Raw genomic sequence first — 16,832 nt, 5'->3', positions numbered from 1 at the left:
ACCTTGGGGTGCACCGGTGCTATTTGTAAAGAAGAAGGATGGTTCCATGAGTATGTGCATTGATTACAGGCAGTTGAACAAGATCACAGTCAAAAACAAGTATCATTTACCTCGTATTGATGATTTATTTGACCAGCTTCAAGGAGCGAGGGTGTTCTCCAAGATTGATTTGAGGTCCGGTTATCACCAGCTGAAGATTTGGAATTCGGATATTCTTAAGATAGCTTTCAGGACCCGTTATGGCCATTATGAGTTCTTGGTGATGTCTTTTGGGCTGACCAATTCCCCAGCAGCGTTCATGCATTTGATGAACAGTGTATTCCAGCCCTATTTGGACTCATTCTTTATTGTATTCATTGAAGACATCCTGGTGTACTCTCGTATCCAGAAGGAGCATGCTCAGCACTTGAGGATTGTATTGCAGAGATTGAGGGAGGAGAAGCTTTATGCAAAGTTCTCCAAGTGTGAGTTCTGGCTCGGTTCCGTAGCATTCTTGGGGAACGTGGTGTCTAGTGAGGGTATGCAGGTGGATCCGAAGAAGATAGAGGCAGTGCAGAGTTGCCGTAGACCGTCCTCAGACACGGTGATTAGGAGCTTTCTTGGTTTGGCGGGCTATTACCGTCGCTTTGTGGAAGGATTTTCATCTATTGCATCGCCCTTGACCAAATTAACCCAAAAGGGTGCTCCATTCAGGTGGTCGGATGAGTGTGAGGAGAGCTTTCAGAAGCTCAAGACTGCTTTGACCACAACTCCAGTGTTAGTTCTGCCATCAGCTTCAGGCTCTTACACTGTGTATTGTGATGCCTCGAGGGTAGGTATTGGATGTCTTCTAATACAGGAGGGTAGGGTGATTGCCTATGCCTCGCGCTAGTTGAAGACCCATGAGAAGAGTTGAGTTAGCAGCCATTGTTCACGCCTTGAAGATTTGGCGTCATTATTTATATGGGGTTCATTGTGAGATCTATACTGATCACCGGAATTTGCAGCATCTGTTTAAGCAGAAGGATCCTAACTTGCATCAGCGGAGATGGTTAGATCTTCTTAAGGACTATGATATCACTATTTTGTACCATCCGGGGAAGGCCAATATGGTGGCCGATGCTTTGAGTCGTCGGGCGGAGAGTTTGGGGAGTTTAGCATATCTCCCAATATCAGAGACCCTTGGCATTGGATATTCAGGCCTTAGCGGGCCAGCTTGTCAGATTGGATATTTAGGAGCCGAGTCGGGTATTGGCTTGTGTGGTCTCCAGGTCTTCTCTTTATGACCGTATTAGGGAGCGTCAGTATGATGACCCCCACCTGCTCGTTCTTCAGGACAGGGTTCAGCGAGGTGATGCTAGGGATGTGACCATTGGTGATGACGACGTGTTGAGGATGCAGGGCCGGATATGTGTGCCTAATGTAGATGGGCTTAGGGAGTTGATTCTTGAGGAGGCCCACAGCTCGCGGTATTCCATCCATCCGTGTGCCTCGAAGATGTACCAGGATTTTAGGCAACACTATTGGTAGAGGCGAAAGAAGAAGGATATAGTTAGGTTTGTGGCTCGGTGTCTCAAGTATCAGCAAGTTAAGTATGAGCATCAGAGACCGGGTGGCTTACTTCAGAGGTTAGAGATCCTAGAGTGGAAATGGGAGCGGATCACCATGGACTTCGTAGTTGGGCTTCCACGGACTTTGAGGAAGTTTGATGCTATTTGGGTGATTGTGGATCGGCTGACCAAGTCCGCGCACTTCATTCCAGTTGGTACTACTTACACTTCAGAGCGGTTGGTTGAGATTTATATCCGAGAGCTTGTTCGCCTGCATGGTGTTCTAGTTTCCATCATTTCAGATAGAGGTACTCAGTTTACATCACAATTTTGGAGGGCCGTGCAGCTAGAGTTGGGTACTTAGGTTGAGTTGAGCACAGCTTTTCACCCTCAGACAGACGGGCAGTCCGAGCGCACTATTTAGATATTGGAGGACATGTTGCGCACTTGTGTCATTGACTCTGGGGGTTCATGGGACCAGTTCTTGCCGCTCGCAAAGTTTGCATATAACAACAGTTACCAGTCGAGTATTCAGATGGCTCCGTACGAGGCTTTATATGGGAGGAGGTGTAGATCTTCGGTAGGATGGTTTGAGCCGGGTGAGGCTAGGCTCGTGGGTACAGACTTGGTTTAGAATGCATTAGATAAGGTGAAATTGATTCAGGAGCGGCTTCGCACGGCGCAGTCTAGGCAGAAGAGTTACGCGGACATGAAGGTCTGTGATGTATCTTTTATGGTTGGGAGAAAGTTTTGCTGAAGGTATCACCCATGAAGGGTGTTATGAGGTTTGGGAAGAGGGGCAAGTTGATCCGCCGGTTCATTAGGCCTTTTGAGGTGCTTCAGAGGTTAAGGGAGGTGGCTTATAAGCTTGCCTTGCCACCCAGCTTGTCAAGTGAGAATCCAGTGTTTTATGTTTCCATGCTCCGGAAGTATGTTGGCGATCTGTCCCATGTTTTGAACTTCAACACGGTTCAGTTGGAGGGTGATATAACTTATGATGTGGAGCCAGTGGCCATTTTGGATCGGCATGTTCGGAAGTTGAGGTCAAAGGACATAGCTTCGGTGAAGGTGCAGTGGAGAGGTCAGCCTGTGGAGGAGGCCACCTGAGAGACCGAGCGGGAGATGCGGAGCAGATATCCACACCTATTTGAGACTTCAGGTATGTTTCTAGACCCTTTTTCTAGGAAGAACGTTTGTTTAAAAGGGGGAGGATGTAACAACTCGGCCGGTCGTTTCGAGCGTTATAGCCCTGTTTTCTCCATTTCTGCTTCCTTTTGTGCTTTTCAGTTATATTATGATATATCGGGTTCGTTGGTTCGGGTACGGAGTGGTTTCAGAATGAATTGAGACACTTAGTCTCTTATTTAAAACCTTAAGTTGGAAATGTCAACTAGATGTTGACTTATGTGTAAACGGTCTCGGGTTTGAATTTTGATGGTTCCATTAGCTTCGTTAGGTGATTTTGGACTTAGGAGAGCGTCCGGAATGTGATTCGAAGGTCCGTAGTGGAATTAGGCTTGAATTGGCGAAAGTTAGAAATTTGGCGATTTCGGTCGGCAGTGGAAATATTTGATATCGGGGTCGGAAGGGATTTCCGAAAGTTGGAGTACGTTCATGGTGTCATTTTTGACGTGTGTCTAAAATTTGAGGTCATTCGGACGTGGTTTGGTAGGTTTCGGCGTCGTTTGCGGAATTTGAAAGTTTAGAAGTTCTTAGACTTGAATTCGAGGGTAATTTGGTGTTTTGATGTTGTTTTGAGTGATTCAAAGGCTCGACTAAGTTCGTATGTTGATATATGACTTGTTGGTATATTTGGTTGAGGTCTCGAGGGGCTTGGGGTTATTCCGGATGGCTAACAGGAGGTTTGGAATTTGGAAATGCAACTGAACTGCTACTGCTGGTGTTTTTCCGCACCTGCGGAAGGGGGAGCCGCAGGTGCGAGGTCGTTGGTGCACTTGGTGAGCCGCAGATGCGGACATAGAGAACCTGGGCTGGAACCGCAAGTGCGTAAGAGTGGTCGCATCTGTGAGCCCGCAGATACGAGGCTGAGTCGCAGATACGGAAGTGAGGAGTTGGTCGATATCCGCAGAAGTAGAGAGGGATGCGCAGGTGTGCAATCGCAGGTGCGAGATTTGGCTGCAGATGCGGAACCTGGGATTTTAAGTGAGTTCCGCACCTGCGATGGAAATTTTGCAGGTGCGGTATCGCAGAAGCGTAAAAGTGGACCGCAGATGCAGTTTCACTGGGCATAAGGTATAAAACGGGGACTTCGTGATTTTTGCTCATTTCCACCATTTTCAATTCGGACTTTGGAGCTTTTGGAGTGATTTTTGAATGGGATTCAAGGGTTTTCACAGAGGTAAGTTTCTTGAGCTCTAATACTCCTAGCTATGGTGTTTTCTCATCTAATTAGTTGGATTTAGGAGTGAAAATAGGGGGTTAGGGCTTGGGATTTTGGAGAGTGTAATTTGAGGATTTGAGGGACCAAATGATGTCAGATTTTGATAAATTTAGTATGGGTAGACTCGTGAGTGAATGGGCTTTCGGGTTTTGTGACTTTTATCGGATTTTGAGACGTGGGCCTAGGAGCCAGGTTTGAGTGAATTTCGGAATTTGGCCTATAAATTGGTATTTTCCTTGTGGGATTCGTTCCTTTAGCTCATATTGATCATATTTTATTGCTCGTGGCTAGATTCTGGTCATTTGGAGGCCGGTTCGAGAGGAAAGGGCATTCCGGAGTAGGAGTTCTACGCTATTGAGGTAAGTAACAATTTTTAATTTGGTCTTGAGGGTATGAAACTCGGAGTTCGGTATAATGTGACTGTTTGGAGGTGGCACCCGTGCTAGATGACGGGCGTGTGGGTGTACGCCGTGAAGGATTGAGACTTGGTCTGTCCCGGGAGACTCTGAAGTCTAATAGCTTTTATTTGTGTTTATATGCATTCCTGTCTACTAGAACTTGATTATCTTTCATGTTAGAAATCATGCTTAGGGTATATTCCTGCTCATGGTAGTTATATTCAGTCATAGTGATTCTTGTACATCTTTACCTCAGTCTATGTTATTTTCCCTGATGATATACTGTAACACTTTGATTTAGGTTGTTTTCCCTTTCTTTATTGAGAGCTATGAGACTAGAGAGGTTCATGACTGAGTGAGGTCGATGGCCTGTTTGTGAAGTATTGTACCTTAGCATGTGAGTTGTCCGTGCGGATTCTGATATGATATGGTGGCACGTGAGTTGTCTGTGCGGGCCTTGATATGATATTATAGCACGTGAGCTGTCCGTGCGAATTATAGAGCTTGGGTTGTAGGAGCCCCTCATGAGTCTGAACACCCCCAGTGAGTGCATGTACCTATTGAGCGTGTGCATTGAGGGCTAAGAGTTGAGTGTCGAGTTATTGAGGGTTTGAGTGACAGTGTCTGTGAGGTTTCATCTATTTCGCTTTGTTGCTGCATTTAGCTGATAATTGTCTGGCTGGAATTGGTAATTATGCAACTGATCTTTTACTCATGTTTACTCTTAACTGTGAAAATTATCAACTGAATTGTTCTGTATAGCTCGTCACTACTTCTCAATTCCTTATTTATTTATGTTACTTGCTGAGTCGGTTGTACCCATATTACACATTGCACTACATGCGCAGATCCAGGTGTGCTTGAGCATGGAGACTGTTGAGTCCAGGCCTGTTCGAGTTTCGGAGACTGCAAGGTAGCTGCCAGTGTATGCATGACCTTGTTACTCCTTCCATATTTCTTTCCATTTTGTACTGATATTTAAACATTGGTTGTAATAGTTTTAATTACTTAGACGCTCATGACTTGGTGACATCCCGATGTTTGGGGCTCGTTTTCCACACTTTGTTCCAAATTTGAGTTTAACTTTGATTTTTATGAAACATTCCTGATATGGAAAGCTTTACTTTAATTTTATATTTAGTTTGGAAGTATTTTTGGAAAGATCGGCTTGCCTAGTACTACTGATAGACACTATCACGACACGTTAGGTTTTGGGGTCGTGACAAAAACCTTAAGAAAAGGTTGACCGGTGCCAAAGAAAAATGGAAGGAAATTTTGCCCGAAGTCCTGTGGGCATACCGTACGACCTCAAAGTCCCGTACCAGGGCCACCCAATTTTTGTTGGTCTCCGGTGCCGAAGCACTAATACTGGTTGAGGTAGGAGAACCGAGTTTCAGGTTCCGATATGCGACCGAAGAGTCGAACGGTGAGGCCATGAGCACGAGCTTGGAACTATTGGATGAAAGGCGCGAGGCCGCCCTCGTCCGATTGGACGCCTAGAAATAGCGGATCGAAAGGTATTAAAACCGGAGAGCCAACCTCCGACACTTCAATATCGGGGACTTGATGTTAAGAAAGGTGACACTGAACACCCGGAACCTAAACGAAGGGAAGCTGGGACTGAATTGGGAAAGTCCATATCGAATTATCGAGATTACCGGTAAATGTTCGTACAACTCGAAGCAGGGAACGGTGAGCAGCTATCGAACAACTAGAACGTGACCCACTTAAAACGATACTACTACTAAGGTACGACTCTATTCATTATATTTTTATTTATAAATATTGCGAATTGGACTAAATGTAGTTGTTAGGTCTGAAAGCACGCGTTGCATTCTTTTTTCCTTGAACCGGTTTTGTACCAAATGGGTTTTCCGACAAGATTTTTAATGAGGCAACAGTGGATCGTGCTAACTTAGAATCGAAGACCGGTTTTGAATCGGAGTCGATGGTCACGTCAACAGTATCCGAACCCTCTCGACTATAGACCTCGAATACTGAGGGTCATCACCCGCGGGTCATGATTTTTAGCAAGGAAGAAAACTTTGGGCTCGATCAGTCTAGGTTCGGTAGTTAGGATTTATTTTAAGGACCAGATGATCAAATCAATCGTGCCCACGTAGGTCATACTGGCCGCAATACGAGCTTTTACACAATCTTGTACGTTACGCACAGAAATGAAATAAAGTGTCTACCTTACTAACAAACATTGTTTGCTTCTTAAAAGTATCGAGCCTAAGGGATACTAGTGCCCGAGAATTATCGAGCCCAAGGGCCACCCCTATCCGAGCACAAAAGGCTACCCCCACTAGGGGATTGCCGTCCTTGATAAGTTCAAATGGCTCGAGTTATCGAAACCCAGAGACACAAAACCTATTAGGTAGTGCCCAAACCTAAAAGGCTACGGCCATTCTAAAAATATGGCTCAGAGACGTACGAAGCCCGTAATCAAAACATAAGGCCTTCAAAATTTCAAATCGATTCAAAGGTTACCCTCGGAAATATTATAGTCTAAAAACATTTAAACAAGCATTTTGGGGTAAGCTTCCGGTCATTCCGAGCCCTCACAATTTTCAAAGAAAACTTGCATCGAGAACAAGTTTTGTTCGGACCTCCGAAAAATAACTTTACATTTTATTCCGTGCTATGGCATTTGAAATCTATGCAATTGTAAAAATGATGTAAAGGTAATAGACTTGAAAATTGCCAAAAGGGAAAAAACTTTATATGTACATTCCAGAATGTATTTACAAAGGCCAATGAAAACGGCCTCAACAAAATAAATGTACAAGGTGCAAAAACAAAGACAAAAATTCCTAAGGCACCTACGCCCGATCTTCATCAGAACCCGCCTCGTTACCAGAGCCGTCGAGTCCTTCTTCACCTTCATGTATGTCGGAGCCCTCAGAGCCTTCTTCATCCTCGGGATCAGCCAGCTTCTTGGCCTTGACCTCAAGCCTTTTCGCCTCCTCGATCTCGGCAGATAGGTCGATGCCTAAGGCATGGATATCTCGAGGGTCTCCCTTAGAGACAACCGCTTCATACACTCAACAATGGTTTTCAGACGGGCCTCGGATGCCTCGACATTGCCCCCATACTGGGCTACCATCTCTTCAGCATCGGTGGAGGTTGTGCGCATCTGAGCCTTTACAGATTCATATTCACTGCCGAGGGCATCCCGCTCTACTAGGGCCGAGTTCAGTTGAGCTCGGAGTTCCTCGTTCAGCCGGGCTCGCTTATCGGCCTTCTCTTTTGTCACTTGGAGTTGAACTTCTACCGATGCCAGCTGAGTTTGAGCGGTCTCCTTCTCCGAAGCCAGTCGGTCCATTTTGCCCTTCCAAACATCGGCCATGACTTGGACCTCGTTCATTTCAGCTCGGAGTTGGTCGATCCGGTCAATCTTCTGCTGAACCTGCGAGGTTTGGTCGTTAGTTACCATGGCTAAGTCCTCATTGCTAACTTTGAAAACCTTTACCTTTCCGACTAAGTCGGCATGCTCCTTCTGAGCCGCATCCAGCTTGGTCTGGAGATTCTTGACGACCCCTCCGTGTTGCTCGCTGAGAAGCTTATAAGTGTCTCTTTTCTCAGCAAACTCCTTGATCTCGGCGAGCTGGTTAACCTCGGCCCGTTACCAAAGAAAGCTTTCGTGATGGAGAACTGAGGCCTGCAAAAGGGTAAAAGAAAGAAGACGTGAGAAATATCAAGGATTAAGTCAAAGGTCGAAATATCGTAATGATACCTTACCTGATTTAGTGCCTGATGTGCCTCGTTGAACATGCACGGTACGTCCACCTCGTTCATATTCGTCTGGTCTTCTTTGGTCACCAGGCATCGAAAGTGACTATAGACCTCTTGCGGCCGGGATCCACGCTCGGGGTAGGGAATTGGTTGACTAACTTCGGGCTCGAATTCAGCCCACCGACTTCTGAAGACGACCCCTTTCACTTCTGAAGACGACCCCTTTCTCGGCACCTCCAGGTCGCCTAGCCTGAAACAATCCTCCAAAACGGACGAGTCCACACCATCAAAAAAGGAATAAAGGGGATCGTTCGCGCCATGAGTCCCTTCGTTAGACCTCTCGTTTCCCACTCGGGGCTACCTCGAGTATGGACTCGGTATAGGAAGGCGACCCTGAAATCTCTATTATACCGAGTTCCTTCTTTGGGGTGTGGCTGGCATCTCGAGAAGTCTCGGCCTCGGTCTCCTCATCGACCCCCCGGGCCTTAGGGCGATCAGCCTCATGGATCTCCTCTTTAACGGCTTCTCGCTCCTCGGGGGTTGTTGTCCCGTGGGCCACAAAAAAATCATCTTTTTTGGGATCATCCCTGAGCCGATAAAGGGAATCCGAGTCAGACGCTCGAGAACTAGAACTTTCCTTTGGCTTACGGGCCAACCTTTACTTTGGCTTCTTCTTCTCTGAGCTCGAGGATCCCGGAGCCTTTCCTTTTCTTCTTTTCTTCTTTTCTTCTACTGCAGCCTCGAGCTGCCCCAAAGCGGAGGGGTCAACGGACGGATCCTCATCCCCTACTAAAGGCCAAAGCTCAATGGTCTTAGGCAAACCTGCAAAAGGAAAAGTGAAGAAAAAAGGGTAAATATGATACGAATGAGAGAGCCAGATGTTACCTATTTGAGGAAGGGTATTACCGTGAAAACGGGCCTCCCAACGGCCCCTCGAGAGTTTGCGCCATAAGCGCTCGGAATAAGGCATCTATGAAAAAATGCCCTCGATCCACTCCTTGAGCCGAGGGATCGCGTTTGGGACTCGAGTAACGGCTGCACCACCACAAATACCAGTAAAAAGAGAGGGGATGAAGGTAAAATGGCGTTCAAGGGGAAACTAAACTTACGAGATGCGTTCCACTTCTCGGGGAACGACATGAGTTCGGGGGAAACAAGTCTTCGGTCTTCACCCGAACGATACGTCCCTGCCAACTCCGGTCCCGGTCCCGGTCCCGGTCCTCATCGATGTTCGAGAATGGGGCTATGCTGGCCCGGCGTGTGCCCTCGGAAGATTCGGAGACTGTATAGGTGGATTTGACCGAGGCATACTTCGTACCTCTTGTAGAAATCCAAGAGAACCGGATCCACCGGGCCTAACGTGAAGGGATAAGTGTAAACACTGAGATAACCCTCCACGTGGGTAGAGATGGAGTCTGTAGGCGCGGGGACTACTACGTCCTTACCCGCCCAATTGCATTCCTCTCGGACCGCGGGGAGGACGTCTTCGATAATGGAGCATATATATCTTGATACTCCCTCACACCAGCCATGCACCGACGAGGGCTTCTCAACCTTAAAGTCATCAGCATCCGAACCCCCCCGGGAACGAACATTTTCGAGGAAGGCTCGACAACCAGTTCATCGGTAGTCGCATCAGGAGCGAACCTCTCGAGGACGACCACATCGGGAGTAGTCTCATCGATTTCAGCGGTCGGTTGTGAAGAAGAAGAAACGACTTTTTGGGGACAGATTTGGAAGTTTTAGCCATTGTTATGTCAAAAAAGCTGGAAAAATATAAAGAGATGATGAAAGATGAAAGGTCAAGTGCGCTGATTTGGGTAGAAAGTAAGTAAAAACTTGCAACTTACTGAGAAGTTTTGAAGAATGGAGGCGAAAATATTAGAGTGTGAAGAAGGGTAGTGATATCCTGAAAACTCGAAGGTAGAAGCTTGATCAAAAGGTAAAAAATGAACGAAGGAGGAAAGTAATTACAGAGGTTTTGCGCCGTTTCGCATTCAGGGATGACATGCCGATGGCTGACGCGTGTTTGAAGTCATAATGACACGACTGACGGGACGTTTCAGATTCTTTGTCGTTTCTGTCACGGCGTATTGAAGAAGGAATCGAAGTGCATATGTCGTTTCTCGTCATTTTCGTAAACTTACTCTCCGAGAAACGAGTGGACTATCTATATACGGGTGAAACCGATCCCTTTGGACGCCTCAGTTCCCGATGAAGTAAACGGAGCAGAGATGTGACTGTAAGGAACCGGAATCGGGGCAAGGAGCCCCTCGAGTCGGGGTCCGGGCAATACACCTGCCCTCCGAAGAATCGAGGCCACTTCCCCCAGGTCCGATTCGAACCCCAAAACTCCGGAAAGCATTACCAGATAATCGAGCACGACAAACAAAGGATTGTGATATTCGTGCCCAGCCGAATGTTACGGCGTGAATCTCGACACGTATCGGCGGAAAATCAGTGATTAGTAAAACGGAAGATTTTTACCTCTTTTGGAATTGTACTTAGGGTAAAACTCTCCTACTATATAAAGGGGAGTCTAACTATTCTTTAGGCATCGTTGTAACACGCATATCAAGGCAATACACTCTTATTTTCTCTGTTATTCAAAGTTCTTACTTTTGTTCATTAGTTCTTCATTATCGTGAGCCCGGGATCGAAAGCAGGCATTTCATTAAAGTTGTTATTGAGTTCGGGATCACTCCCATAATTGGTCTGAATAGTAGTATATAAGAGTATTTGTCCACATTGTCGTTCGGGTCTCCTCACTTAATCTAGTTGGAACCATATGGAGTAAAATCTTGTTTATCTAAAATATCAAATACGTATTGAAACGAATTTAGTCTACCAATAATGGAGAGACCAAAGGTACTAGTTAACATCTATGGAAAATGCTCAACTTAGTATATTTATTTTGCCAGTGACTCGTCAATGAGCCTCAGATAATTGTTAGATATGACGTTTCACAGTTGAAATTTCTCATGCGTTAAATCATAAATCCGTTCATCTGCCATATTTTTGCTAAATCCCACAAATGTAGTTTGGTTATAGAATACTCTAAATTGATAATACAATGTGTAGGGACTCAAAGTGAAAGACATTTATTAGTTTTAGCCATAAGAGTATTTTGTCTAATACTATTTCTCTCTTTCTCACTTAATTGATACTCACTAATAGGGAAGAAAGTACTAAATGACTTCCTATTATTCTAAAATATAAAATATTTGAAACAAATTTAGTTTTCCAAAACAACTAATATTTGGTCGGGTAGTAAACATATAAAAGAAAATGCGCAACTCATTATGTTATAAAACAGACTAGCACTTCGCAACAGAGCTACTAAATGTTAACTGTGTGGTAAAACTTAAAGATGACCCTTGAATGCACATATCATCGCCTGAGTCAATTCCAAAATCAAATAAAATCTTTAGAAAGGAAATATTATTTTTTCGCAGGACAAAGGGTAGAACTGTAGAAGAAATGAGGACTGTAAAAAGGCATTTCAGAGCTAACTGTAGAAGAAATGAGGACTGTAAAAAGGCATTTCAGGGCTGAGAAAATGCCCCAACAAGAAGCTAAACGTGAGTAGCTGTGATTACTGCTTCTTCTCTTCTGCTTTCTTTGGCTAAAAATTTGCACATAAATGAAAGTTAGAAAAACAACAATATAAATAAATAAATAGGAATAACAATAGACAAACTCACTCCAGGAACACTTGGCTACCAAAAAAAAAAAACTAACCTCCCTCCCCCACCCCGAAAGTAGGGAACAATTTCAAAGTTTAACCTACGCAGCACCAATGTGGATACAAGGTTATCCGATTTTTTTTAATTTTTTTTTATGAAGGAATCCGAGGTTATCTGATTACGAAAAGTTTCACCATTTTGGGGAGTAGAACATTATATATGCTAGATATGATCTTCTTAGAAGGCTTAATCTTTCCTCTAGAAAGTAAAGGGATAGCGAGAAAGATTTCATCTCTCCTTAAATGAAATGCATGTACTTCCAGTGTCCAAATCGCTTTCATATTCATAAAGAAGAAGCACACTGGAGGACGAGCAGGACAGAGAAGAACAAGATGCAATGAAGAGTAGGGAACAAGATGAAAAAGAAGAAGAGACTCCAAAGCAGCACACATCAATAGCCAAACTCAGTGTCAAAGTGGTGTCCAAATATCCAGACATCATACACCCACGATCAGAAGTTCAAAATCAGCCTTTTACATTTTTTTAAAGATAGATTTGATCTTACCTGGTTTTAGAACTTCACAATAAGTCGACTAAGTGAAGCTCTGTAAGAATTTCTTAGGCAACATAAAGTATGGGCAACTGCCAACTAGTAACTGTTGAAACTTAACACTCTAGATTTCACCTCACCATTCACATTTCTGTCAAGATGTCACACTTTAATATTTCCGCACTCAATCCTTAACCCTGTGATCATGTCATGCTCAAAATTTTAAAATCTGCATCAAACATTTAGCTGTTCCGACAGGAACTTCTAGGTAACCAGCCTCCCTAGACTAGTACCTAGCAACTGATCGTGGAGCATACCAATATGAGTAACACTTCCAATGGTAACAAAATCAGTACATAGAAACAAATACTTTCTCTTATGAATGATTGTCTTAAAGTCAGAAAGCTACTAAATTCTTCTATAATTTGATTTTAAACAAATTTTTCCAAGGCTCTGGATTCAATCCTGAACGCTCCTCAAAACTACCACACTGCCTGTAACTAGAGGTGCGGGGCATAGTAACCCTTTAGCTCAGCACTTTTACAACTCAGTCACACACAGTTAGAGTGGCATTATTTAGAACTGGGAAACAAAATGTCAGGTCAAAGATTTTGATATCAAGGAGAACTGAAAATGTTACAAAGATTTCAACCTGTTATTCTTGGTCTACTATGTATTATGCCAGTTATATTAAAGTTGTGTCCTATTAGGAAAATCAATTAAGTACACTAATTTCGCCTAACTAGTACAACAACACATCTTCATTCTGCTCAATTTGACAACCCTTTAGAGTATAACAAATAAACTCTAACATCCAGAAATCACATATATAAAGTAAAACATCTACTTCTCTTATAAAATTTTGTTTTTTCTCACCACAAAATAAGCATAAGCAGGTTGAAAAGCTATACACTCAATCTGTTCGACGATATGCCTCAACCAAATCATAACAAAAAACCACTAAGCATCAACAAAAATAGGGAAAGCACCAACCTTTATTCCGAGAAATGGCTGTTGAAGCTCTTCATCAGGAATAACAACAGGCCATTTCTCACCAGCTTCACGGAACATTTGTTCAGTCTCAAGATACTGACCCTTTTCTAGAATCATAGTACGGATGTTCTGTGCCGGTGTAGAAGTAGCATCATAGCTTTGCTCGACACCATTGACGAAGGTGACTGTGATTTGGGGTGGATGGTCATCGGTGCGGCGCTTGACTTGAACCTGGCAACTTGGGTTTGATTCTTTGGCTTTAGGAGCATTACATTGAGCCAAAAACTCCATACATGAAGCTATTCTTGGGTCTAAGGCATTGAATTCGATTTTCACCTTCGACAAGAATTTCAACATCTTTGCTCTTATTCCTTCTCTTTTGTCTCTCAAACACTAATTTCCACTTCCCCTCTCCTTTGAGGAGTATATATTTGTGAAAAGAAAAAGGAGAATATATTCGGTTTAATAAATTTATTTCATTATTGAAAACATTATTTTGACAATACCTTTTATTATTACTACTCTTTTGGCTTCGACATATTTATGTTCTTGTTATGAAAATAATTATATTGTGAATGTTCATTTATTACTTTGCTATAGATAATATCCATTTAGTACTCTGTTGAAATTTATCTACAAGTAGCTGATGCAGGCAGGTAGCAAACAGCTCAATTAAATGATTTGCAGCACCTTCTTATTAAACAGGTAGGTTGCAAGCAGCTCATGCAGACAGCTTACAAGCAGCTAAAGAAAAACCTTGCAGCTACTTCCTGAAAAGTCTCGCAACTACTTCCTTTCTTCTATAAATAGAGGAGTTTTCAGTTCATTATGTACATAAGTTTGAAGTTTGAATAATATATCAATTTCTCTCTATACTTGTCTTTACTTTACATTTTTTATTTTATAACACGTAATCAGCACGAGACTCTGCCATCTCGAGAAAATACTTTGAAAGTATCAGATGTACGAACTTTCTTTTTCTAAATAATGTCAAATCTTTCTAAACTTGAGTTTGTAGCCCTAGATATATCGGGCAAAAGCTACATGTCTTGGATGCTTGATGCCGAAATTCATCTTGATGCGATGGGTCTGGCAGACACCATCAAAGATAAAAATCAGGCATCAAACCAAGACCGTGCCAAAGCAATGATATTCATACGCCATCACCTGTGGAATAATTTGAAAAATGGTTGTTCTTTCACAGGCACGTTATGATTGGACTCATCTAAGGCTACAAGATTTTAAATCTATCAATGAGTATAATTCTGCTATATTTAGAATTATTTCCCAATTGAAACTATGTGGTGATAATATTACTGATCATGATATGTTGGAGAAAATTTTCACCACTTTTCATGCCTCGAATATGCTCCTGCAGCAGCAATATCGAGAGATAGGATTTAAAAAGTATTCTGAACTTATCTCACATCTTCTTATAGTCGAGCAACATAATGGGCTATTAATGAAAAACCATGAAAGCCGACCTACTGGTTCTTGTCCATTCCGTGAAGTGAATGAGACGAACTTTCATCAAGCTAAGCGTGGAAAAGGACGTGGCCCCAGTCGTGGTCATGGCCGTGGTCGGGGAGGAAACTCTAATCGTGGTAATAACAATACACCAAAGAACCCTCCTCACCACCAGCAGTGGAAAAGGAAAGAACAAAAGCATGAAGCAGTGCAAGAAGCAAAGCCAGAAAATGCATGCTATAGATGTGGAGGAAAAGGGCATTGGTCACGTACATGTCGTACGCCAAAGTACCTGGTTGAGCTGTATCAAGCCTCCCTGAAGAAGACAGAGAAAAATGCTGAAGCAAATTCTATTTCTGAAGATAATTTAGACTTCATGCATTTGGATGTAGCTGATTATTTTGCACTCCCAGAAGGAGAAGCAAGTCATGTGATCGGTAGTGAATCTATAGAAATGTAAATATTTAATTTTTTGTTGTTTGTAGTAGATAGTATGGTTATGTAATTGTTGTACATAAATAAAAGTTATACTTTGATAATAATGTTTACTATCATATTTATTTTGTTTATGTCATTTTGAAGAATATGGATAATCATCAAATTATGTTTGGATCAAAGACCAATCATGAAGATATTTGTGTAATTGATAGTGGAACAACTCATGCCATATTCAAAGATTAAAAATACTTTTCTTCTTTGCATAAGGAAAAAAGCAAATATTTCTACAATTTCTGGTAATATAAGTTTGATTGAAGGCTCCGGAAGAGCTATTGTATTTCTGTCTAAGGGAACAAAACTTATTAGAGACAATACATTATTCTCCTCTAAGTCCCGAAGAAACTTGTTGAGTTTTATAGATATCCGCCGAAATGGGTATCATGTTGAGACAATAGATGAAATGAACGTGGAATATCTTTGTATTACAAAGAATATTTCTGGCCAAAAATGTATTGTAGAAAAGTTACCAACTTTATCTTCTGGCTTATACTATTCAAAGATTAGTACAGTTGAAGCACACTCTATCGTAAACCAGAAGTTTATCGATTCATATACTTTTGTGCTTTGGCATGGCCGTTTGGGCCATCCTGGATCAATAGTGATGAGACGAATTACTGAAAATTCGAGTGGGCATCCATTAAAGAACCTGAAGATTCTTACAAATGATGAATTTTCTTGTGATGCTTGGTATCAAGGCAAAATGATCACTAGATCATCACCAATGAAGGTTGGCATTGAGTCCCCTACCTTTTTAGAACGTATACATGGGGATATATGTGGACCTATTCACCCACCAAGTGGGCTGTTTAGATATTTTATGGTCCTAATAGAAGCATCTTCAAGATGATCTCATGATTGCCTACTATCATCTCGCAACCTGGCGTTTGCAAAGTTATTAGCCCAAATAATTTGATTAAGGGCACAATTTCCAGAGTATCCTATAAAGGCTATTTGCCTTGATAATGCTGGAGAATTCTCATCTCAAGCTTTTGATAATTACTGTCTATCAGTTGGAATAAAAGTTGAACATCATGTAGCTTATGTTCATACTCAAAATGGCCTTGCAGAGTCATTTATTTAAACGGCTGCAATTGATAACAAGACCACTACTTATGAAAATAAAATTGCCCACTACTGTTTGGGGCCATGCTATCTTGCACGCAGCATCACTTATCCGTCTCAGACCAACACATTATAATAAATATTCTCAGTTATAATTAATTTTTGGTCATGAACTAAATATTGCACATATACAAAATTTTGAATGTGTTGTATATGTGCCAATAGCACCACCACAGCGCAGTAAGATGGGCCCCTAAAGAAGGTTAGGAATATATATTGGGTTTGAATCACCCTCTATTATTCGCTATCTTGAACTATTGATGGGAGATTTATTTACTGCTCGATTTGCAGATTGTCGATTTGATAAAATAAATTTCCCACAATTAGGAGGAGAGAAAAAGAAAATCAAAAGAGAAATTATGTGGAAAGTTTCATCATTATCTCATTTTGATCCACGTACCCCTATATATAATCAGGAGGTCTAGAAGATCATCCATTTACAAAATATAG

At 42.5% G+C, this 16,832-nt stretch overlaps 1 protein-coding gene across 1 annotated transcript; it reads right to left on the bottom strand.

Annotated features, from left to right (window-relative positions):
• Positions 1–11,459: 11,459 nt before the first annotated feature.
• Positions 11,460–13,768, bottom strand: LOC104108742 (uncharacterized). The gene is made up of 2 exons (XM_009617856.4): positions 13,296–13,768; positions 11,460–11,691 (listed from the first exon to the last, which is right to left on the bottom strand). The coding sequence occupies exons 1-2, from the start codon at positions 13,650–13,652 to the stop codon at positions 11,662–11,664; spliced, it is 387 nt and encodes a 128-aa protein (XP_009616151.1). The 5' UTR covers positions 13,653–13,768; the 3' UTR covers positions 11,460–11,661.
• Positions 13,769–16,832: the final 3,064 nt, after the last annotated feature.

This window comes from Nicotiana tomentosiformis, chromosome 4, assembly GCF_000390325.3.
Source record: "Nicotiana tomentosiformis chromosome 4, ASM39032v3, whole genome shotgun sequence".
In the NCBI taxonomy this organism is placed as follows: domain Eukaryota; kingdom Viridiplantae; phylum Streptophyta; class Magnoliopsida; order Solanales; family Solanaceae; genus Nicotiana; species Nicotiana tomentosiformis.
The sequence above is the reverse complement of the archived record's forward strand: the minus strand, read 5'-3'. Positions and strand labels throughout refer to the sequence as shown.

Coding starts and splice junctions, on each gene's coding strand:
- LOC104108742 (XM_009617856.4), bottom strand. CDS start 13,652: ATGTTGAAATTCTTGTCGAAGGTGAAAATCGAATTCAATGCCTTAGAC. Junction 11,692..13,295: donor AGCCATTTCTCGGAATAAAG/GTTGGTGCTTTC, acceptor GCAAATTTTTAG/CCAAAGAAAGCAGAAGAGAA.